The sequence below is a fragment of the Poeciliopsis prolifica genome, unplaced genomic scaffold, assembly GCF_027474105.1.
Source record: "Poeciliopsis prolifica strain line A6 unplaced genomic scaffold, Auburn_PproV2 SCAFFOLD048, whole genome shotgun sequence".
Taxonomy (NCBI): Eukaryota; Metazoa; Chordata; class Actinopteri; order Cyprinodontiformes; family Poeciliidae; genus Poeciliopsis; species Poeciliopsis prolifica.
Genome location: NW_026562423.1, coordinates 1,920,392 through 1,944,490, shown reverse-complemented (window position 1 = coordinate 1,944,490; position 24,099 = coordinate 1,920,392). Strand labels below are relative to the sequence as shown.

Below are 24,099 nucleotides of genomic sequence, written 5' to 3'. Positions count from 1 at the left end.
AGGACTTTCCCAGCCACTGCATGTCTTGAATTCTCATTTCAGGCCATCCCAAAAGCTCCTGTCAAACATATTTTTATGTTGTCAAAAGAGAAAAATTTAGCTGCCAAAGAAAAGTGTATGAAACTTGAGAACTTTTAGAATTGCAACAAAAAAAAAGAGCACCACGTTTTCTACGCTCTGACCAGAAGACATTTAGCAACAGAAGCCTCGCTTTTACTGTTCAGATGCAAGAAAATAATTTTATTAAATAAACAGGAGGAAAAAATGCATGCTTTATTTGCATTGTGTTTTTGTTTTTTTCCATGTCATAGCCTCAGGATAAAATCCACAACAGTTGCATTAATAATGTGGCAAAGAGCTGCTTGTTTGCTGCTATTAATTTACAGAAATTGGTACATGAAGCAGTTTTAACTTTAAAAAAAAAAGGCTCGTTTCTACCTTTATATTTGGGTAATAGGACAACAACAGTGCGGCTCAAATTAATTTCCGTATGGCTCACATCGGTGGATTGAAGTTGTGTTCCATTAGCAGTCTGGCATTTACAGTCAAGCCTCAGTATTTTGTACAAGTGTTGCATATTTTTCAATAGTATGCTGCTGCAGAGGTAACGCTTTTCCACTAATAGAAAATATTAGACTGTCTAAGACAATGTTTGCATCACATGGTGACTTGCAAGTGTCCACTGAAATGTTCAAGCTTCATCATCCATAAAGTTGAATGTTTTTTATTGGGATTTTATGTTTTGTCCCAATGGAAGGTAGAGTGGAAGGAAAATGGTGGTTCACAATTAAAAAAATAAATATATGTGCCTTTTACATTAACCCCCTTTTACTCAGATGTCTTTAAATAAATTCCTGCACGTCCATTTTCACGGACAGGGTGTCTAAAGTGTGGCCCAGGGGCCTTTTATGGCCCTTGAAATGATTTTAACTGCCCCCCCTGATTACAATTCAAGAAAAGGAAAAATTTGGCCATCAAATTAAAAACAACTGATCCCCAAAAATATGGGAATCATCTTTTTTATGTTTTTGATCTTTAGGGATTTACAAATTGCTTAAAAACAGGCTTATTATTTTTAGGTAAAACAAAACAAAAACAAAAAAAATCCCAAAATTATTTTTGCATTTTATTTTTATTTAACAAATTTTGTGGCTGAAAAATTAGTTTAAGTTTTAGAAGGGTGGTTTTGTCAAAATTGAACTTTTGGATCTACATGTTAAAGCCGCCACTGAACTCACTGCACCTCACTGTAAAACCTGGCAATAACAGCATGATCCTGTGGGGACGCTTTACTTTCAGCTCAGGGAAGCTGCTCAGGAGTCGATGGCAAGAAGCTGAAATCTGGAAGAAAACCAGGAAGAGGAATTTATTTTGTTACGTCTGCAAGGCACTGCACCAGAACTTTCTAAAGCTTTGGTATTCACTGAAGGGAAAGTCCGGAAGCAGCAGATTTTGCAGGATGCAGTCCTGTCCTTCCCATGTCAGAGGCTCTCCTGCGCCGGGGCTCCGTCCAGGAGCAGCCGCCGCAGTTCCTGGGGCTCGGTGACGGGCAGAGAGCAGGTGAGATCCTGGCAGACGTATGCTGCTGCGGCGCCGTCCAGCTGGGTCATGGAGGACAGCGCTGGCAGACGTTGGCACAGGAAGCTCTCTGGGTTCCCATCGGTGTGCATCACGACCTGTCAGGGGCAACAAAACAAAAAGGAGGCGGGAGAGAGAAGTCAGTGGCTTGGCTCTAAAACACTCGGCTCTGCATGTCCACCATTTCAATCAAGAGACTTAAAAATAAAGACATCAAGAAAGGAGGAAGAATTATCCTGTTAAGACGGTTTAGTCAAAGAACGCCATATCAGGGAGCTGGTGTCAGAACTTGATGCCTCCACAACCGTTAAAGGGTAGTATTTTCATTCATTCATTTATTTTATTTTGGTAAACTGTCCACATCACTAGAAACAACAAAGAAATAACAATAAATAACCCACAATTTACCAAAAAAGGAATAAGCTTCTTCTTGCCTACCCTACTTTTTTTTACCCTATAACCTACCAGGATATTTTCACAATACATATGTAAGTCTAAATAATAGCGTAAGATTTTATCATTTTACATCTTAAAACTCTTTTAAAGTTTACTAAAAAAGAACACAACTTAAATTCATCATTCAGTTCATTCCACAATTTCACACCAATAACTGAAATACATCTAGACTTTATCTGGCTCTTCTCTTTTGCACATTCAAATATAAACAAACCTCGCAAATTATATTTATTCTCTCTTAATTAATTTCTGAATACCTGAAGGGAGATTTTTGTTCAATGCTTTAAACATTACTTCCAGTATTTTTATATAGACAATATCTTTAAATTTTAAAATATTACTTTGACTAAAAAGTTTATCCGTTGGTTCCCGGTATCCCACTTCATTAATAAGCCTTACAGCTTTTTTTTTTTTTGCAGCTTAACTAATATTTCAATAATTGTTTTACTTGCATTTCCCCAGATTTCTGAGCAATAAGACAAATAAGACATAACCAAAGAAGAATAAATAATATGCAAGCCTTTAACATTTATTAAATCTTTTATTTTAAACAATATTCCAAATTGTATGAGAAATGCAGTATTAGGCATTTCTCAGGCACATAGTCCCATTTTATAGCACAAGAAAGTAAATATGTTACCATCACTTATAAAAATGCTGTATATGTCAAGCGAGTACAGACTCAAAGACATGTGACTTTATTTCATGCCTTGAAATTGGGCGTATGTCTCTTTAAGAAGCTCCTGCTCTTTATTTATTCTATTTTAAATCTTTTATGAAACTCTGCCTTCAGGAAGTCAACATGGTTCATCTATTAACCGTTTAACAATACACATGATTTTACATTTGTATTCATAGCGACACATTCTAAATCTTGTTCTGTAGGCTCAATCATAATGAAAAGCTTTGGACTTTTTTTGTTTTCTTAATTAAAGTCTGAAGTCCTTGTGAAGCAATTCCAAGAAACATCTCAAATGCTTGTGGGATGAGTCCTAGTCCATGCTCAAATGTCTTAGAGAAAAATCAGTCAGGTCTCAAGTCATTAAAAAGAAAGTTCTGGTCCAATAATCAAAGTCATCAATTCACAGAACAATCTGCTGTTACTAGCTATACCAGTTTCCTCGACGTTCACCTGAGTGTTGAGGAATTTTTCATCATATTCACGGCAAGTCCGTCTCAGGGAACAGATATCTTGAAATCCAACGGTTGTTGGTTCTATTCCACCTTCCTCTTGCCTCGTTTGCATTTCCGGGGCAAAACATTTTAACCCAAGTCGCCTGCAGATTTGCATATCTGTGTGTGATTGTGAGAACATTTGTGGGTGAATGACAAAGATTGATCATGAGTCTAAATCAAGTCAAGACTGTTTTTGCTACTTAAGTGTTTCTTGAGTCCAAGTCTGTAAAAAAAAAAAAAAAAAAAAAAAGAAAGAAAAAAGAAAAAGTAATGCAGTCACTTAAGCCTTACTGTTTCAATCATTTAGTGTCAAGAAAACCCTCCAGGTTGGATCATTATCTAGCATGTCTTTTTTGTGCAGCCATAAAATGCTGCGTGCACACACACACACACACACACACACGCACACACACACACACACACACGCACACACACACACACACACACACACACACACACACACACACACACACACACACACGCGCACACACACACACACACACACACACACAGTCTGCAACCAACCCAAAATAACATTCCCAAACTGCTGTGTTCAGTTGTAGCTGACTGACTGTCATGGTCCTATAAACTCGCCAGTACGAAGAACAGCTTCTGTGAACCAATGCAATGTCCACCTGTCCACTAACGTCCATGTTAGCTTATCAATGAAATGTATTTTAAGAGCCAAAGCTATTGGTCGTTGATTATGTCTCATGATGACTAAAGAGCGGATGGAAGAGTTACCTCAACTTTGTTTCTGCTCATGACGGCATGTTAGTATTTCAGTGTGGTGCCAGACAGGCAGCAGAGTGAAGTTAAAGAGGGCTGCCCTGTCTGTGCCCGAGGCTGCTTCCTGTCAAACATGTGTCATTTCACCAGATTCAGAACCGAGCGAGATGAGCACATAAACAGCAAGCCGGGCCAGAAAGGATGGAAAGGCGAGGATGGAGTGGAAGACAGCATCGTAAAGGTGACTGTCATGTGTGATGGGCAGAACATATTTAACATTGGAATTTACGCCATGAAGAAGGAAAAGTGGAAAATTTGGATTGATAACACATCGAACAGAGCCTGGGGCGCTAAGCACAGTTTGGCTGACCTGCAGAAAAATGGTGATCTGTTGTTTAAGATCACTTTAAAAAGATTCAAAGAAATGTTTTGCATTTTTAGACAGGCTCTTCACAGATTTAAGTCCATTTTCTGTTTGGGGTCCCCAATACCCAGAAACATGAGGGGCAAACTTAGGTTTTTCCCCCTCAGTTTTACTGTGGGGTAAACGATAACGGGGTGAATCTGTTTTGTGTTTTGTAGACTTGAGGTAAGAATGAACTCATTTTAGCCTGATTTCACACCTAATAGTCAGGCAGATTTGCTTCGATTGGAGACCAAATTTGCAACATGTGTTACATTTTCAGCTGATGTGATTCACTTTCACCCTACAGTCCGTAAAAACATCCAAACTAATTGAAAAACATGTTCCCCTCCTCGCCTGTGATGGCGCTAGACCAAAAACCACTGAAGAAAGCAACGTGAAAACCTCAGAACTTCCTACTTCACAGAGTCTGAACAAAAATAGAGTAGTGTCAAAATTTAGCGGATGTAGGATTTCTCTCCCTAGCGCTAGACTCACACATTTATTTTGGTCATACTTACCCAGAATGCCCTGCGCTACAGTTCGCTCCCTGCCTTTGGATTGCTCTCCGGTCTGCTTGAAACCACATATGCGTTCAGACCACGCCAGAGTTCACGCCAACCGAAGCGAGACCTCGGTTTGTAGGTGGACCAGAGTTCGCCTCGTTAGTCTGCATTAGTTTCCCAAACGAACCAGACTTTCTAGATTCCACAGGGAAATCAATAGAAACGGACTAAACAGGACTGGTGTGAGTGCAGCCTTACAACCTGCTGGACAGTGTTGAATTTAAAGAAAAACTTTACCATGAATGCTACGTGCGAGTTATTGTGTTTTGTGCTCCCTAAATTCAACACGTTGATCATGAATATAGAACATCTGCAAACACTGGGAACGTGGAAAGGAAAATGTTGTTTTGTAGTGTGGATGTGAAGTTAGTAAAGAAACATGTTTGGCATGTGAGATCACTCTAAAATCCACTTTGTGAGCAGAGCATGTCCAGGTTACGGCGCTATGTGAAAGACTTTTATTAGGAAGTTTTCCTGCCTGGTGGTTTCCCTGTTAACAGGTCAGCAAATGGCATAAAATAACCTCGATTATACAAAAGATTCTCAATATGAACCTGTACAGCTCCTTTGTTTGAAATGTTAACAACTCGATTGGTGCTTCACATTTTAAAATAAAAGTCCCATCAATGTAGTACAGGGTGATATCAGAGTCAAGTACAGAATGCTCTGTGAAATAAAACTGTAGCACCTTTAAATAAAAACCTTTATTTCATACTCTGTTCTTTAAAAAATGTCCATGTTAATGGCAGATCACATCACTTCTGGTACAGGCATTTTATTCCCTTGCACTGTCTTTTCTGTTTGGAGATGAAGGGGGGATGTACAATATACGTGTCGCTAATGATTTGACTCGCGCTGAACAAACAAATACTTAATTAAATGTCGTCTTTCTGCTTTGTGTTCCTTGCAAACGTAGACCCCGTATAATGAGTAATCTTTCCAGCCACTGTGAAAAGTTGTGCTAATGCACATTCTTTTCTCATTAACACAACGTTCTTTTCAGAAACAAGAAAAATGAAATTTCATTATTTCCATGCCAACACAAGGGTCTTATTGGAAAAGTGGCTTCTAGCATACCTCTGCTGTTTTGCCAACCAAACATCCTCCTATCTTTCCACCACTCTAGTTTCTGAAACATTTCGATTTTGCATCAAAAAGTGTCACTAAATATTTTAGCGACAAAGAGGCCTCATTTGTATAAGCTAAATAATTAGCCACAGTCCAAGCAGTGTTTCTGCAACGTGCTGTGTGCGGAGACATTATGTGGATATGTAGCACCATATTCAAGAATAGAAAATATTACTGTTATAATGTATGACATACGGAAACAAGGGGAACGCACTTGTTATTCTGAGAAAATTTTGCATCAACAATTGTTTTGCTACAGTGGCAAAAAAACCAACAACATTTAAATTCTAAGAAAATGATAAAAAGCAAGGAAATGTGTAACATGCAATCATGTATAAGGGCAGTGAAGATTTTCTGCCAGGTCACCTTGTCCTCTTTTCAGGGAACTTCATTTCTGTGGCTCTGAAATTGACCTTGGTAACTTATCACTTATGGGTCTCTGAAGTATTTATGGACATCAGAGTAAAGGGGAGCTGACTGTAAGCTTAGCTTATACTTGTAAGATTTTTATTTATATAAAAAAAAACAACAAACAAACATTGTGGCTATGTATCCATCGATCCATCCATCTATTTTTGTGTGAGGATTAGAGAAACGGTCTCAAATTGCACCTGGAAGTTTATTCCTCTTTGCATTGGATCTGGCGCTGAACCTTTGAAACGCATCCCATGATGCTCTCTGTTCATTGCTGTTGAACTAATTTGTGGGTTACATTAAGCTTAGAGGCTTGTAACTATTGACTAAGAAGAAAATGGCTGACCTCAGCACTATGTTGTGCTCTCACCTGTTTGGAGTTGCTTTTGAGACAATAATTAGAACATTGAGCAACATTTTGACGTGTACTGATTAGAAATGCGATGCTTGTTACTAGTTTCTCAATTGGTGATTTTTTGTTGTTTTTATGACTTTTTGCAATGTTCAGCACTTTAAGCTACCTTGTTGCACAAAATGGGCTTCACAAATAAACATTATTGAACTTGATTGATTGATTATGCGTCTCAGTATTGGCTGGCCCCGGTTCAGGTTCTGGATGTGGCCTACCACTTTGTGCCAGAGTTGCTATCATACCCAGTCACTTCCACTTTGTTAACATACCACAAACAGTTGAGTTATCATTCTGAATGGGGGGCAAATTCAGTTGGCTAAATATATTTAAAGAAAATTGAATCTGTGTTGCTCCTCACTGGCTAGAAGCACCTGCAGACAATCACGCACTGACAAACCAGTTGAGGCTCGGTAACGATTGTGCTGGGATGTGGTCCTAATCGAGTGACCGTTGCCATGGAGACAGGAGAGGATTTCCCTGCCGAGCCGAACCCTTCTCTCCCGTCTCGACGGCTTCTCTCTGCTGTCGGGTTCGTGCGGATCCAAACCGGGCCCGGGCCGCGTCCGGGCCTCGTGCCCCTCGACGGAAAGGTCACGCTGCAGTCTACGGCGCGGATGTGTGCGTGTGAGTGATGGAGGCCGAGGGCGACGCAGACAGACAGCAAGACATGTAAAGTGCGAACGTGATGAACTGAAAGCAGAGCGTGTTGCCTCTCAGCCCGTGTTGCGCAGGCTGCAGCAGACAGCACAGTTGGCTGCACATGAGAGCACAGTCAAACTCCCGCAGGGTTAATCCCCCCATACTGGGCACTCCTTGGAAAAAAAACAAAACAACACACACATTCACACGTGTACACACGCACAAACTAACTCCCACCCGTTAGACGTCCCTGCACCAACGGCTCCCTCCCACTCTGCCTCTCCAACTCCTGCCAAAGCCGCTCAGCTCAGAACAGCGTGTACCTGCGCTGACAGTCATTTGCAAACACACAACTTTAAGAATCATTTTAAGTTATGACCTCATTTAGCCTGAATGCAACTACAGGGCCAAGCTTAGACAGGGAGGCAGACAGAGTGACACACCGAGCGCACGTCTAGCTGCTGTCGCTACCTGAGAAAGAGAGGAACGCCTTCTGATGAAACGCTCACAAATGAGGGGAAAAAAAACAAAACAAAAATGTTTTATTTGTTCTGTGTTCACAGGAAGGCTGATTTGGCAGCGAAGCCCCGAGACAAAACCAGACACATGAAGTTACACCTGGACATAAAATCCAGAGAAACGGGGAGGAAAATATAACGCTTTGTTTTGCTGTTAGAAATTGCCCATCACGTTCATTTCCCCGTCTTAAATGATGGGGAAAAATTTTCTCCTGGAAAAAAATATCACTTGGTATTTACTGCAATTTCAGTGCTGCCTGAATGTAAAACGTGGTTAAGAAAAAAAAAAAAAATGTTTTCTGACATAAAAAAAATTTTTTCTTATGCTTTTGTCAGTTTTTTTTTTTTTTTTTAGGATCGCATATGTCAGACCAACACAAAGTAGTCCAAAACTACAAAGGAAAAGGGACAAGAATACATAGATTTCTACATTTTAAAAAAATAAAAATCTGAAATGATTTGAATACAAATCAGATCTGTATTCAACACACTAGTATTCAACCACCTGTTGTGTTTTTGGTTCCTCTGATTTACCCTAACCCTAGCCCTAACCTTTTTGTTCCATTTAAATCACTTTTTTTTCCTACAAAGTAAAGTTATTTGCAAAAAAAAAAAACTTCTTTGTGCATGTCAGAAATCTTGGGCTACAATTTTCAGACTTCTGGTTTAGATGCTTCCTGTTTTCAGTGAACTGAAAGAGTTTTGAGTTCATGAATAAATAGGGCGGGGCCTAAGGAGGAATGATACGAGATAGGTTTGGCCGTTTATCGTATCCTTTGTCATTTTGATTTACCGTTGCCACAGTAAATTTCAGTTAAAACATTTTTAAAACCCCCCAAAACTGTCCGCATTGTTATTTTTGCTATTTTCTTCCACTGTTTGTTCAAGGCGTATCAATAAATATTGATAGATTATAAAATTTGATGAAGAGCTTGAAATGATTAAAAGCATTTACTGTGTGTATTGTAGTGATGCAAAATCACACATTATGTGACTTGTGTCTTAAAGGAGAATACATCAAATAGGAATGTTTCTCAAGAGGGGTATTTGTGTTTGTGGGAATGTAATTGCTGTGACACACAATCACAGCCATACAGTGACCTAAAAAAAATGTCACATGGTTTATTATTATCACAGTATAGCCAAAAAATGAAAGCAAACTAATACATAAAAACGTCTGGAGCTTGTTTTTCTTACTGGGCCTCACTCTGAGCTGCTGACAGCCTCAACACAAACCCTCTTTACTAAATCAGTGCTGAGTGGACCAAGGGCTGAAGATGCCTTGGTGTCTGGGTGGAATTAATAGCCTCTCTCTTCAGCCAGGCCCTGACACCCACACCACACTTCATCAGCTCATGCTGAGTTTAAGATGAAAGAAACAGATCATGTCAACGTACAATGCTTCTGCGGTCAAGTCTGACATACGAGGTCGCATGTACAAGGAATACACACGTAACAGTACCATTTTTATCTCAGCAGAGACGCGTGGTTCCAATCAAATATAGTTTTCACCACTGCCCTGCAGGGGGCGATAAGGTCGATGTCATGTATGCACACAGGAGAAGAAGAAAGGAGGGTCAATTCAACTAAATAAAGCATTTTATTATTCAGGTTATTTGATTCATATTCTTGTAAAAAAATATGATTTTTTTTGTCCACAATTAGTCCACAAAACCACTAAAAAGTAAGACAACTACTTCCGTTTTTATTTTTAAAGTAAGACGGATATCAAACTGGGGAATCTGCATTATTATTAGTCAATAAAACTTTCCATGGCACTTTACCAAAGTGCACAAGCCATTTTCCACTTTGACATTACATTGATGTAATGGTTCTTTTTTTTCCAAGCACAAAAAGTAACATCTGGGCTCCATATGACGTGTTTCATTAGACCTCATGTCACACAGTGAGCCAGAATCAGGATTAACAAAAATGTTGTTTTCTTCCATCTTGTCACTAACCCCAGTCATGTTTCCTACCATGTGTTCATGTAGCACTGCACCGATGTGTTTATGCAACAAAAACTGGTCAAGGTTTATAACAGTGAACAAATATATCCCATAAGTGTTATTAATAAGAAAAATAATTAAGTTTATCAATAAACTTTTTCTAGGAGTGAGTATTTTTGGTCCAAAATTTGTTTTTTTGCTAAGTCTTTATTAGCACTTTTCTACATGGTGCTAAGTAAAACAGATTGTCCTCAAATTGTTGCATGAAGCTGCCCCTATGGAGCCTTATTCATAGTGGCAATACTGTGCAGAGCCGTGGTAAAGTCCGATTCCTTTCTGATTCAACCTCAGACAAAGACTCAAGCTTCATCGAGGTGCTGGGCTCGTCTTCTACATGGAACAAATTCACTCCAAAAAAATAACTCCATCTTCTGCTGACCAGGGTTGTAGTTCGTTCTTTGGACAGACGGGACTTCTTTACTGCTGTTCCTGTCAAGAGATCTGTCCCAAAGCAGATCTTCGCTCACCTGTTAACAATTAATCAAGAACTTCTCTGGCAGCAACAACAGACGATCCGGGCGGTTGGTGGACACTTTCGGAGTACATGAAGTTCTTAAAGGTCAATAAAATTGTTCTCTTGGCTATAAAGCCATTTCTTTGATTCCTGGTGTAACTTTGAAGCCAATAACTCTCTGTGGCAAATTAATGTGCACCTGATCACTTTGCACAATGATCTCGCTACACTAATGTACACTGTGACCGGAGACATCAAAGTTCACGTTTGAAGAACCCAACACTCGTGTCACCGCTTTGATTATTGACATTTCAAATACATAAAATCTCCATGACATTAAAATCTGGATTTCGACTCCTAATTTTTGAGGTGCTTCAAGTAAACTTGGGCTTTATTCATACAATTTTTAAGAAATAATAGAGGGAAAGAACAGTAAACAAATTGGAAGCGTTAGATTGGTCATAGTAGATGGTACCAGTGGGAACAATCCACTTTTTTCTTTGTTTTTCTGATAGTTGAACTGCGACTGACCGAGCGGCTTGTGTCGTATCCGTTCATCAGAGAAATGTTGAAGCCGAGTGTTCTGGCACTGTTCATGAACGAAACACTTTGAACTGCTTTCCTTCCTCCGACTGCCAACGCGATCCTGGTTGAGCTTTCCAAATATGTGCGGTCCAAACAAACTGTTTAGCTGTAGTAGTTTTCCACTGTTCCTTTTTTAAGTTTATGTGATAGATTTTACAGGCTCATATGAGCAAAGCAATGTTTTTCAGTGTTTAAACAGTGCTGTAAACTGTGGGAAAGCACTTGCAAACTTTGAACCTTCCCCCGTTTTCTCACGTTACAGAAACAAACATTGATCTATTTTATGTAATAGATCATCACAAACTAGCACAACATTTTGAGGGAAAATTCTCACCATTTTTGCCAAATAAAGACCTGAAAAATTAGGTGCACGTTTGTATTCCTCGCTGCTGAGTTGCCGCAGGTCTTTTTTTGGGTATGCTCTTCCAGCTTTGCACAAATAGAGGCTGACATTTTTTGAACATCCTTCTTTACAAAATAACTAACTTGGTAAGATTGGATAGAGAGTCCTTGTACAGCGTTTTTCAAATCTTGACATTATAACAGTGTCAAGACTCTTTATCAGTTTCTTCCAATTTTGAACTGAACTGATCACAGAATCTTTTCTGTCTCCAAAATAACTGGTGACAAACTGCAAATAGGACCTGATATGGTTTTCTCCTTCCCACTCTTCCATAAAGACCAGAAACTAATAAATACCCAATAAATAGATTATCCCCTGGGTTGTTGACCTCTGGAGCTCCTCCATTGTTAGCATTTGGCTCTTGGCCTTCTCTGAGGCCCTTAAAGAACAATTGGGCTTAAGTTACCCACAGATGGACTCTTTATGAAATTGACAGAAATAGTGAAATATTTAGTACTGTGTGTTGGTCTAACGCTTAAAATCTAATGTGGAAAAATGTTGAAGGGTTAGAAATACTCAGTCAAGGCACTTAAACTCCATTAAAAGTGTTGAAAATGGGAATTGAATTATCCATTCACGGTACACATTTAATATGTCAATAGATGTGTATTATCCCACTTCCCCACCCTACTGCCCAAGAGGATTCTGCAACAATTGAATAAAATTTGTGCAAATTGGTTAACCCGCAAGATCACTGATTACATGAGATGAAAAGATTCACGCATTATTACAATGGCATATAATATTAACAGAGAGGGGGAAATGTAGGCTGCGTGATGTATTCTCACACTGGCTTCTTCTGTGTTCTGCCAGGGTGTTTTTTAGTGAACTGACACTTGGGATTAGCAAAGAGCTCAGCGGATTATACAGCATCTCAAACAACAGCAGGAAAGCTGCTAGGACTGCGAAGGTGCGAGCTCCTCCTTCCCCCCACAAAAGCTTTGGCGGACGCATTCGCAAATGGTGGAAATGACTCAGTAAGAAATTGTGTGCGACCTCTGAGGTTGAAATGAGTGAATTAACATAAAATAGATATGTGAAAGTGTAGCATATAGACTGATGATCTGCAAGCAGCAGGGGAAAGAGAAGAGGATGCGTGACTAGCTGATGGTCAGAACTTTCCCACAGCTGTCAGTCAACCTGTGCTTTGCTCTCCAGCTGGTTATCGAGCGGAGCGGGTCATTACGGGTTAGTACAGACGGATCGATTCTGCAACAAAAATCAGGAGGCAAGCACGCGCATGCTTCTCTTTACTTGGAGCTTTAAAGAGTGGGAAGGCCAACGAAAGCAGCAGATTGAGATGAGGAATCTCAGAGATCACCACTGCGGCCCGTGAGAGCGCCTGGCTCTAATCCTCCTCTCCACTGCGGTTGACTGCATCTCCACCCAGCTCATTCATCCCTGCACTCCATGTCGCCCCCGCCAACTCTTCCACAGGTCTCTGAGGTCTTGTTATGGATTCTGTGATGTTTCCCCCCTTCGCAGATGGTTTCAAAAAGGAGTCTCTCTGTGCTTGAAAAGGCCATGTTCCTCAATTCCCCCGTCATATTTAGCTACCATTCCACCCGCTAATACGCTTCTTCCTCAAGGACAAGGGGAGATGAGAAACATGTCCGCCCATAATTATTTCCCCCTAAGAAATTCTCACACCTCGTCTTTTAAATCCTTTATAATCCCTGGAATACTTTCCGCTCTTTCACTCGCGTTACTTGTGCTTTCTTAACATCGCCGGGATCACACATATGTCACTTGGTTTCCCTCTCTAAATAACCTCCAGAGGGGGCCGCCTAACCACCTGACCACACTTGTAGAAGTGAGAGCTGTGTGGCAGGCGTTAGGGGAGTACGAATGAAGGATGATTAATAAGCAGATCTAACAGCGGCATTCAGGCCGGCAGCCATCGGGTCTCCAGTGGGAGTTGTTGTTCTTGTTATACAATATTCAACACACGATGGAGGGCACCAGAAAATCCAAAACTGTTTTAAACCACTGTCACCATTTGCCACGAAGCAATCCATCCCAGCCTCGTCATCAGAAGACACAACGGCTGTCAAAAAGCCAGCACTTTGCAATAAAATTGTAAAGAAGAAATACTACAGAATCACCTCAGTAGTATTTCTACCAGTACGGTGACGAGTCCTGGAGAATTTAACTGAAAGGCAACAAAAAGCTATAAACCTTCTTGCATAAGCATAAATTCTCTTTTTTTTTTTTTTTTTTTTTACATTTGCTAAAACTGTCACCATGTCGTGACAGTATATTATGAGACAGATAATCGGTGAAAGTATTGCGCTCCTCCACTTCCTCTCTGAGCTACTATTGCTGTATTTTGCAAAATAAGGGCCTTTAGTAGCGTTTACATGTGCTGGTATCCCAAAAAGACCGGCAGCTGGGATTGTTCTTTTAACACAGAATTAATTCAGAGCTGAATACAAAATATGTCACCATGGTAACTTTTGTTATTAAAAACATTTTGGAAAAACATAATTTTCCTTTCATTTCACTATTACGCACTGTTTTTTTGTTGTTGTTGTTGGTCTGTCACATTGAAATAGTAAAAATCTAACAGCAGTTGTTGCTTATAATGTGACAAAATGTGGAAAGGTTCAAGAGACATTGATATTTTTGCAATTTGCTAAATGTTATGCATTACCTTGTTGAATAGATAGGGGACGCGTGTGCACACACACACACACACACACACACACACGCACACGCACGCACGCACACGCGCACGCACGCACGCACACACACACACACACACACACACACACACACACACACACACAATTGCTCCCAAATAGGAGAAATTGGTAAGTGCTCGGGTCTGGCTAATTGATGGAAAGAAAGCATCTCAAATTGTTTTCCAACTCCCACCCTCCTGTAGTTTCACCATCAGCACATTCAGCAAACCTCGCCCTGTCTCTAATCAAGATATATTTCTGCTTGATAGAAAAATTAACCACAATTTAATGCAGCAATTACAATCAGGCTCAATGTTTCAGCATGGCTGAGTGCTGTAATTGATTCAAACAAGCAAAAAAGTGCAGTAGATACTCGGAGTGCTTGTGAAATTAAATAGTAGATTAATCAAATAAAGTAAAGATTGCAGTGTGTGTGCTTAGACCAGCATGAGTTCATTTCTTAGCTCCCTATTCAACATAATTAGTTTGTGCCTGCTTAAAATAAGGGGAAACAGACTAGAGGTAATTACATATAAACTAGACATGTTCTCTGTTCATAGCTACCTAATGTTACGTGGAGCACAATCCCCTCACGCCTTCTTTCTTCTGCAACTTCCATTTATCTCATTTAAACATCCCTAAATCTCTCATCCCATTCTTTGGCGTTTTAGCAATTCCCTCCCTAGACCCCAGCATAGACTTTGTTTTATTCGCTTCCCTCTTCATCCCCCTATTACAGCAGTTAATTTTACGAATTACATAACAGGATACACATTTTGTTCTGCTGGTCTTAGTGTATGTGCTCATTTATTTTATTTTTTTGCCAAACAAAAAGGAATTAATCACAATATGTATTTAATAAGTCTGCATGCCAAAAGCTAAATAAATGTGTTGAGGAAAACATCTACCAGCATGTGTGTTTGCTTAAGTATAAACTACAATTGCTAACATGTCCCGTTGTCATCTTCTATAAAAATCGCATTGATTGTTTGCAAGAAACTTAAGTGGAAAAAAACAATACATCCATTGTCTTGCGATGCCCACTAACAGAGAAAGGCATGCTGGTTATCCTCTGTAACTATTGAAGTTACAAAGGATAACACCAGAGCTTCAAATGAACAAATTACATTGACCGATAGGTTGTTGACATGCAACTTCAGCCCAGGGTTTCCCCCAGAGTAATATTGTCTTAGCCTGGCGGGCCACCAGCCTTCCCCCCTCCCGTCCAAACTATGATGCCTACTAGTGCATGTTAGATTTGTAACTTTTAACACAAAAACATGGTGAGCCGCTAATGGACGGCCCTACCACTGGACTTAGCAGGTGTTGAGGAGGAAATCCTGTTGAGCCTTTTAGCTTTCAAAACAAAATCGAGGCCTTCTTTAAGGATCGCCTATTGAGGGTTTCCCCCGCAGTGTATGACAGCTTGTGCACCGCCAAATTATTTAAACATTTCACATTTTTTGACATAAAAATACAATGGGCTGCTGGTGGACTGCCCTGGCGCTAAACAGTTTGGTCGGTTTTTCATTGCAATTGATTAACAGCTGTAGTGGGTGGAGTTATCATATAATTGGGCCCTTCCAAAAGTCAGAAAAGTAGATCAGTTTGATCAGTCTTCTATTGCCTTTAAATACGTATTCAGTTGCTTTTGTGACTTTTGATGGGTCGACATTATTGTAAGGTAGTTGCTCTCGTGACGAAACCAGAGACTCCACTACCTGGCAAATCACTGATCGACAGTCCACTGTCGTTGCTTTTCAGGCCTCACTTGAAAACTTCGTGAAGTAAGCTCTGAAAAAAAATGTCTTGCATCATGTAATTGTTATCAGTTGCAACACCCTTGTACACGTGGTAGTGGTGGCATATTGCTGTGGGAATGTGTTTCTTGAGCAAAGAAAAGAAATGTGAGTCAGCTTTAATGGGTAGATCGATGGGGGTAACAGCAGAACAATCAAACTAAGAAATCAAACTAAAGTTTGATTAAAGCAGACTGAACAGGGTTGCTATTTAGTCTGCCTTACTGCTCACGTAAACTGCGGTCATGAATAGGATAGTGTAGCTATAAGATAGTGTAGCTATAGGAAAGTGTAGCTATAGGATAGAGTAGCTATAGGAAAGTGTAGCTGCAGCATCGTCAGCTGATGTAATCAGATGCTGTCCCATATACAAATTATGTATCCTCTACTGTGGCTTGTGGTTTGACCAGGCCTCTATAGTTAAGTCTCATTTTATGTCAAGGAATGCATCACAATGCCGACATTTATTCTTGTGGCAGTCAGCTGAATCGAATTTCTATTAATTGACTTGGAGATGCTTTAGCTATTCAAAGCATTTCCTCCACCTCTGCGCTCGCCACTGATTCGATGTTCTTAGGTTAGAGCGCCATCTGAGGATTGTCACCTAAAATATAATAAACTGTAGTGCATCATGCATCTAGCCCTGACTGAATGAGATAATCCTCAACATGCATCCTGCTCAATAATAGATTCATCTTGTTATCCATGTCAGTCTACGTCTCTTGTCTCTCTGCAGTTATCTGGAATAGCCTGATGTTACTGCTGCCACTGGCTGATACTGCACATCTCATTTATATTTCAGATGGGGCTCTGTTGCCTGGCGGTTTGTGTGGAAGGAGGGGGAAGAGATGGAGTGTGTTACTGGACAGCTCCTGCTTTAATTCATTGTTCCAGGTTTTTTGGGTGCTGGCTGATGGAGTTAGAACAATTCAGTGAGGTATGAAGCTGGGCGCGAGTATGTGCTTTTCCACTTCCCACAGCAAGCCATTTTCACCCTCAATGGATTTTCTTATACTTGTTCCAGACATTTTCATCAGGATCCAAGGACGTTGGAAGCACCATCAAATCTGCCAACCAATAAATCAAAGTTTATCATGAAGTGGTGAGACATTTTTTTTTTTTGTAATGGTTAGAGGTGAAAGCACTGAGAAATATGGTCCAGGATCACATAAACAGTTGGATGGTTGAGAGTTATTGAGTTCTTCGCAAATCGTTGGGTGTCAAGACTGGCAAAAGAACCAGCACTCAAAATAGCAAACAAAAATTTCCCCTTCAAAACCTTGAAGCTGCAGTTACAACTTAGACAAGACAAGAAAAAGGCTTTTAGGTCAACTAATGCCTGAAAAGAGATACTTTTGAAGTCATTACAGGGAGCAGAGGGATGGAGAGAGAATCAGGCTGACCTTTAAAGGGCGCCACTTACAACAGCCAGCACCCCAGGCACTGATCTAGGCCAGTTTCAGCCTCTGTGTGTTTATGTGTCTGAAAAATGATAAGCATCTACCGAAAATCCACTATCGGCTCAATAAACTAAATCACCCCGAGCGATGTAGGGGTTGCTCCCAATACGGGGAGATGAGAACCCACAGTACTGACAAGGGGACTGGATAGCAAGTATTTTCTTTAGCATTGGCTCTGAGTTTGAAAATGGTAGACCCAATTCAATATTCAATTCAATGTTACATTATTTATCCTGAAGTTAAACTGGGTACTGTCGTAACTCATCATCGAAGTGTCTTCAAAGAGTCGTCGTGGACGATGGTGATGTGGTGAGGAGCGATCTGCAGTCGGAAACAGTCTGATTGAAGACACTAGCTGCGTTTCCATTTCAGTTAGTGGCAAATCTTCGTCAAGATTTTGCGAATGTTGAAAAAACACAATTTCACATTTATTTTTCTTCACCCTGATTGAGTGTATTCTTGGATAAATTTTAGACTGAAGCCATTACCTTCTGTGGAGGTGCTAAGACAGTTTCCACTGTATATAATAAGGCACAATTAGTGTTTGCACTATTAAAATAAGCAGATGTAAGAATTTAGAGGGAGTCTCAAGTATTTGCGGCTATCAGCAGCTTGCGGGTTGCTGTGGTCCCACCAGTATTTGGGGATCTACTGTTCTGTACTATGAAAACTTTAGTAAATGTTTCATAATTTACAAAACAACAAAGTTGTGTTGCTTTGTCTATGATTATGTGGGAGTCATGGGGAGATGGGCAATCTCTTAGCTCTGTGATGGTACATCCCATTTCCACAAATAACTTCCACCTCAAAATACATTTTCTTTCATTAATGAGAATCCTACTTTTGGGAAGTTGTATGGCTAAGCTAAGACATTTTGAATTACTAGTGGATGCAGTGGAGTGTTTAAACAGACCCATCATACTGTGTGCCTAAGCTAACTAGGAAAGGGAAGACGCACACAAATGAAATGTATCTACGTTGTAGACAAAAGCTGAGTATTTACCTTAAACGGTAAAAAGAGGGAATTGACAGCTGCAAGAAGCCCTGCGGTGTCCGAAGCCTCCCTGTGACCGCAGATCACAATCTGAGGGAGAGGAAAAAAACACGAAGGAAGACAATAAAAATGTGACACAAGGAAAAAAACTATGAAATAATAAGATGGGGGAGTGCATGACTAGAGTGGAAGAAGACGGCTGAAAGTTGGCTTATAACAGGAAGGAAGAGGGAAAGGAGGTGATGCAGGTCGGAGCTTTATTTGTAGTACTAACAAGGGAGGCAGGTGGTTTCTCTGAAACTGCCTGAATCCTTTGCTCGTTACCTTTCACCCAATTAACCTGAGACATCCTCTGCAGGTCATGTATGATGGACAGGAAGCGCCCCAACCTTGGAGCCAGACCTTGTTATCGCCATCTGTGTTCTCCCGTTCCTTTCACTCCAAAACCGTTTCCCGCCGCGTGACCAAGCAACTGAGCAACGACGTCCTGCTAGCATCCCGGTTTCAGTGGTTCCAGGCTAAACTGAGGATGTTAATATTTCAACACTCGATTATATAACCCGATTTGAACAGCTCAAATAACCCAGTAAGCGCACAACAGGGGCAGTTATAACATGAGAAGAAAAAGAAAAAATCCTTGTGTCCAGGGACGAAGCGGGGGCTTGTCCTCAGACAACCTGGTGAAGTTGAAATGAGGTGGAAAAAATGCGGTTCGCTTTTCCGGCTTTGTAAATCACGCGAACGGGAAATTCCTAAACATCTGTTGAGTGTGGTATTTGCAAGAAAAGCAATTGCTCTTTCAGTTGTGTTTTCCTTCGAGGAACCATCCAGGAGTTATGTCTGGTGGATGAGGGGAAAGCTCTGATGCCTGGTTTGAATCTGCTTGTCATGGCCATTCTAAATGAACCAGAAGCTGTTTAAAACGCTGCTAAAATCCCATATCAGTCATGATCGCACCTGTGCTGTGATTACCTTCTCTAAAACCTAAAATGGAAAGATCAATCTTGAGATTGAAATGTCAAAAAGATGCAGATTTGAAACCAAAACCGGGTAAATTTTAAAGAAATAGCAGAGCAAACTTGCTTTGGTGAGGAAGTTCATTTAACAGAATTTTTAAAAAATGCATACAATAAGATATAAATCACAATCATTTACTAAAATAATAGCTTCCTGCTTATTCACACTCCTTTCCTTACAGAACTTTCTCTTTTTTTTAACTTTTTCTTAGTGATGCATTTCTTTTTTGCAGCGTTCCCGAACAGAAATGTTCCAGAGCAATCAATACGCAGACGCTCATTGTTTAAACAGCTTCTTCCTCTCGTGCTGCATAATGTTTTGTTCAGTTTTTGTTACTCAGTAAAAGCCGTGTCTATTATGCTTGCTCCATTTGTCATGCGAGCAGAAACACTGACTACTTTCAGTAGGCGGACATGAAAATGAGTTCCAGGGAACATTCAGGTAAACAAACCCGCTCCCCCCGCAAGCTAAGCTGTCTTTCAGGCCTCACGACCGACAGATGAGAAACAGATGGGTTGGGTACTGCACAGTGGTCTATAACTACTCTGTCAATATTAACAATCTTGTACAGGAGGATTAGGAAAAGCGACCCAATAAGAGTCTTGATCTTAACGTAATGAAGCAGCGTACCTGTTTAAGTGTGTAGTGCTGGGCCATGAGAGCCCGGACCATCTCAGGCAGAGCTATGGGAATACTGGTCAGCCGGTCGGAGAATGCTGCCAGCAGCTGCTGGGATTTCTGGAGCCACTCTTGTCTTCCGGTGTAGTGGGACAGTCGCAGCAGATTGGAAGCTGAGATGGAGTTGGCGCTGGGCTCTGCTCCATCCTGATCTGTGACACACAGGAAGGTCCAATAACTTCATAAGCCTTTAGTAGGTATCGACCTCTGACCATTCCTCATTGAAAAAATTGTAGATATATAAACCAGGAACAAGGAGACCTGGCTCCTCTCTTAGGCCGTTGTCTCATTTGCTCCCATTACATGTTTGCCATAGAATTTAGGTCATGGAAGAAGATTGATTTTTATGTCTACTGAACCCTTTCTGTATTGATCTGACATATTGTTTGGATCACTGACCTACAGAAAGTCCCAATGAAAGTGATACAATTTGTTGATTAATCTAAAGTTGATCGATCCCATTGATCGACTAACCATCAATTAATAAAAACCAATGAGGTGGAAGATGGTGGTCAAAAGGCGCATGCAAATTTCAACTACATGCTAAAACCATAGTGCCATCAAGTGCCCTGGCATGACAACTGCAGCGGATCTTGACGGTGGCGTCTAAACGTGGAACATTTTCTCCACCAACACTGGAAAATACGGACTTGTGTAAATGTAAGTTTTCATATAATCATTAAGAGCTTAAAAAGGTGTGTTTTGTGTTCGATCCGCCCCTAAAATACACATATTCACCCAGTAGCTATAAGGGGTTTTGATGTGGTCTGTGAAGTGATTGGTTCTTATCTCATACCAAGGTCTGGTTAGAGCTTGAGGACAATTTACAAATGACCTTTAACCTCTCAGCACATCTGCATCTCAAAATAATGCCTGCGTTTCTGAGTGCTTCAGAATACAAAGCCATTTTTACGCACGACTGCGTACCTTGGACGCAACCTAACAATAGCAACAGCGACCCGACAGAATTATTCAGCCGAAGCCACATGAACGTAACTGTATAACGCAAATTCCATCGTTTTTGTGACAAGCATGAATTAAAAATCACAAAGAGACACGTGCGCACTGACACATGAGAGACTTGCAGAATGAGTGTGATTTCACCCAGCTGCAAGCTCTTTGTGAGCCCTGTGGTGGGGAAGACTTCAACAAACCTTCAAGTACACACACAACAGGGTTTGGTAGGCGAGTGTGTTGCTTTCCACATATCACGTTTTCCTTCTCTTAAGGAGCACCGTTGAAAGGAGGTCGCAAACGCACACAGAGAAAGAGAGGGAGAGTTGAGGAGGGAATTGCTGCTGGCATCGACAAAGAATACAGTCACTGAATAAAACACTGCCTACACGTTCATCAAGTTTTAAAGTCATAAAACAGTCTTTTTTTTTTTTAACCTGATGTACTCCAACTTGATGCATCTATAATATATTTCTTTCACCTGGGAGTACGTCTGAAAAGTGCAGCGCTGCCTCAGGAGACAGAAACAGTTTGCAGTCTCAGGAAACTCAGCTAACTGAAAATAAATTCAAAGAAAAGCAAGACAAGAGTGTGTGGATGATTTTAACCTTCCTCTTCCGACACAAACACACACACACACATACACACACGGGAGGCTTGCAAAGGGTGAGACACGTACAGAGGCATCGCCTTGGAGGTAATCTGTCTACAGCTGACAGGCTACGCTGCTGGGAAAGGCGTCCGACGCCGTGTTGCTAATGGCTTTCAACCCGACGCGGCGCAGACGCCGTAATGGCACCATGAGTCCCCTCAGAAGGGAACCCACTCTTGTGTCAGCTCCAATAAAGTACAAGCGGGGCACACTTTTACATATTTACATGCATTCATGTGTGATGTATGTACTGCCTACCAGGAGACGGGAGGCAGACGGGAGACGGGAGGCAGTACAAATTAATGGCAGCAATGACCTAATCCGAGAAAGAGGCACAGCTGGGTACAAACAGACTGGAAGGGGAGCACACAAAGTTAACAGCAGCAAAATGTTTATCAATGACTTCGTACAGGAACAAGAGAGAGTCGTTTTAATTATCCAACGTCTTTACAGAGTGTACTGCTCCTTTTGGTTATTTTCCATAAAACAGTTGAAAAAGTATAAATGTTGGTTGTACACTTGTATTGAAACTACAATGTCAATAATATCAGCTTTTTCTCCCTATTTTTTCTTAATGATAACTGAATGAAAAAAGAAAGACAGCTAAGCAAAACAAAACGTATTGGCCCGGGAGTATTGTCTCTCACTGTGTGACAGAAAAAAAAAAAAAAAAGTAGGAACAACAACAAACAAAACAAACCAAAAAAAAAGCACATTGGATTAAAAAAACTAAGCCTGGAGTACTTCTGATTGAAAACCCAAAAACAAAAGAAGCACTCGAAGATGACAGAATATCTTTGTTAGTAACTTGATCCTGGAAAGACAATAAATATAGAAGCACCAAATCAAGTGTACCTTAAAAACAACAGAAAAAACTAAATTAAGTCATCAATTTGAGACATTTTGAATGCAAAAGATGACTAGATCCAAACCAGAAGCCTGGACCTGACGGATCAAAGGTAAACAATAGCTTGCTAGCAGCTGAAGACAGGCTCGAGTGCACGTCAAGGTTGCAGCAATTTATATTCATATCTGAGATTCCACCTACCAGCATGCAACATTGAAAAGATACATTCTTATTTGAAAGGCTGCAAAATTATATGAAGAGTCACAAACTAAGAGGGAAAAAATAAGGAGGTTAGTGAGAGACGACAGGAGCGGAGTGGGGAAGTTGATTTCAGACTCCTGCTGTACTTTGCGGCGCTGTTCCAATCTGTCAGAAGCAGATGGACTGAAAGACAGACTGTAGATGAGTTTGACAGCTCTGGTGATCAAAGCAACTCAAGAGGCTGAGCATCAACGTAGTAGGAGCTTTTATGGCAAAGAGGTTCGCCGTGAGTGACTGATGGTTGCTAGTGTTCTTATGGCGGACGGAGGAGTTCAATAATCCTCCCATCTTTTATCCTTCATCAAGTCACCTATCAGTCCATCCATCTCCTGCTCCTCTTTTCCTGAAGTGTAGCAGATGAGTCAAAGTGGCAGGGATATTACAGTAAAGCCTTTCAGATCCTCTGAGCTTGAAACGATCAATATGGCGTAGGGTAACAGCGGGTAAGTAACAGATTCATGATGGACGAATAAATTAGTGAGTTTCTGACAAAAACAATCCGTCAACGTTGTCTGTTGTTCCAATGATAGACATCTGTTCATACCTCTGCTTTTTATCAGGGCTGTTTTAGCCAAACCGTTGTGATGCGCAGCCATCTGCAGTTCAAACCTTGAATTTATTCAGTTTTCGCCGCCCTCCATCCCTCAGACTAGGCGAAAGCACAAAGGTCCACTGCAGCAGGAGTTCTAATCATCTACCTGTCCATCAATCCTTTCTTTATTTCACCCCTGAAGCTACAAACCCCTACAGAAAACTGATGCAGACAGAGTTTCAAGAACCCCTCATGAAACGTTGAAAACACATCGAGGTGAAAGACAAGCCCCTACACCATCAACGATGCTGACTTATCGTCAACACAGATCTGCACCAAGCATTGCTGCAGGGTTCATGCGAGTTTCACCAACTCAACTTTAAGCTTTTTTAAGACCGTAATAGATAAAATTCAAGACCTACAGGATGAAGGAAGTGTACAAAAGGGTTGCAACAGAAGTGAACCAGTGGCTAACACGACTGAGAGATAGACAGCTGATAAATTCTCTTGATAGACAAGAAAAAGCTAGCTAGATTTTCTCCACTGTTTGTTCGAGAAAATTGAATAAATGTCAGAAAATTTTAAAATATGGTTAAATGCAGTTTAGTGACATTAATTATAGTTTTTCTTAAAGTAACTGCATGCTGAAGAGGCCTTTTTAAATTCGGAATGTTTTTCTGGAGCAATATTTGTGTTTGCGGTGTCACAAATCCTGTGATATGCAGTTAGACCCATATGGTTCGCTAAAAAA

At 40.7% G+C, this 24,099-nt stretch overlaps 1 protein-coding gene across 5 annotated transcripts in view; it reads right to left on the bottom strand.

The window, feature by feature from the left end:
• Positions 1-252: 252 nt before the first annotated feature.
• spata20 (spermatogenesis associated 20) overlaps positions 253-24,099 on the bottom strand; it is a 36,404-nt gene continuing 12,557 nt past the window's right edge. For 3 of the 5 annotated variants that reach the window (XM_055057467.1, XM_055057468.1, XM_055057470.1), the window contains exons 14-16: positions 20,055-20,254; positions 18,417-18,497; positions 253-1,676 (exon numbers count right to left, since the gene is read on the bottom strand). In XM_055057467.1, coding sequence (XP_054913442.1) covers positions 1,482-1,676; positions 18,417-18,497; positions 20,055-20,254 — 476 coding nt within the window. In that variant the 3' untranslated portion in view covers positions 253-1,481. Of the gene's footprint in view, positions 1,677-18,416; positions 18,498-20,054; positions 20,255-24,099 lie in introns of those variants that run through there. The other 2 variants (XR_008607937.1, XM_055057471.1) reach the window with 2 other exon arrangements.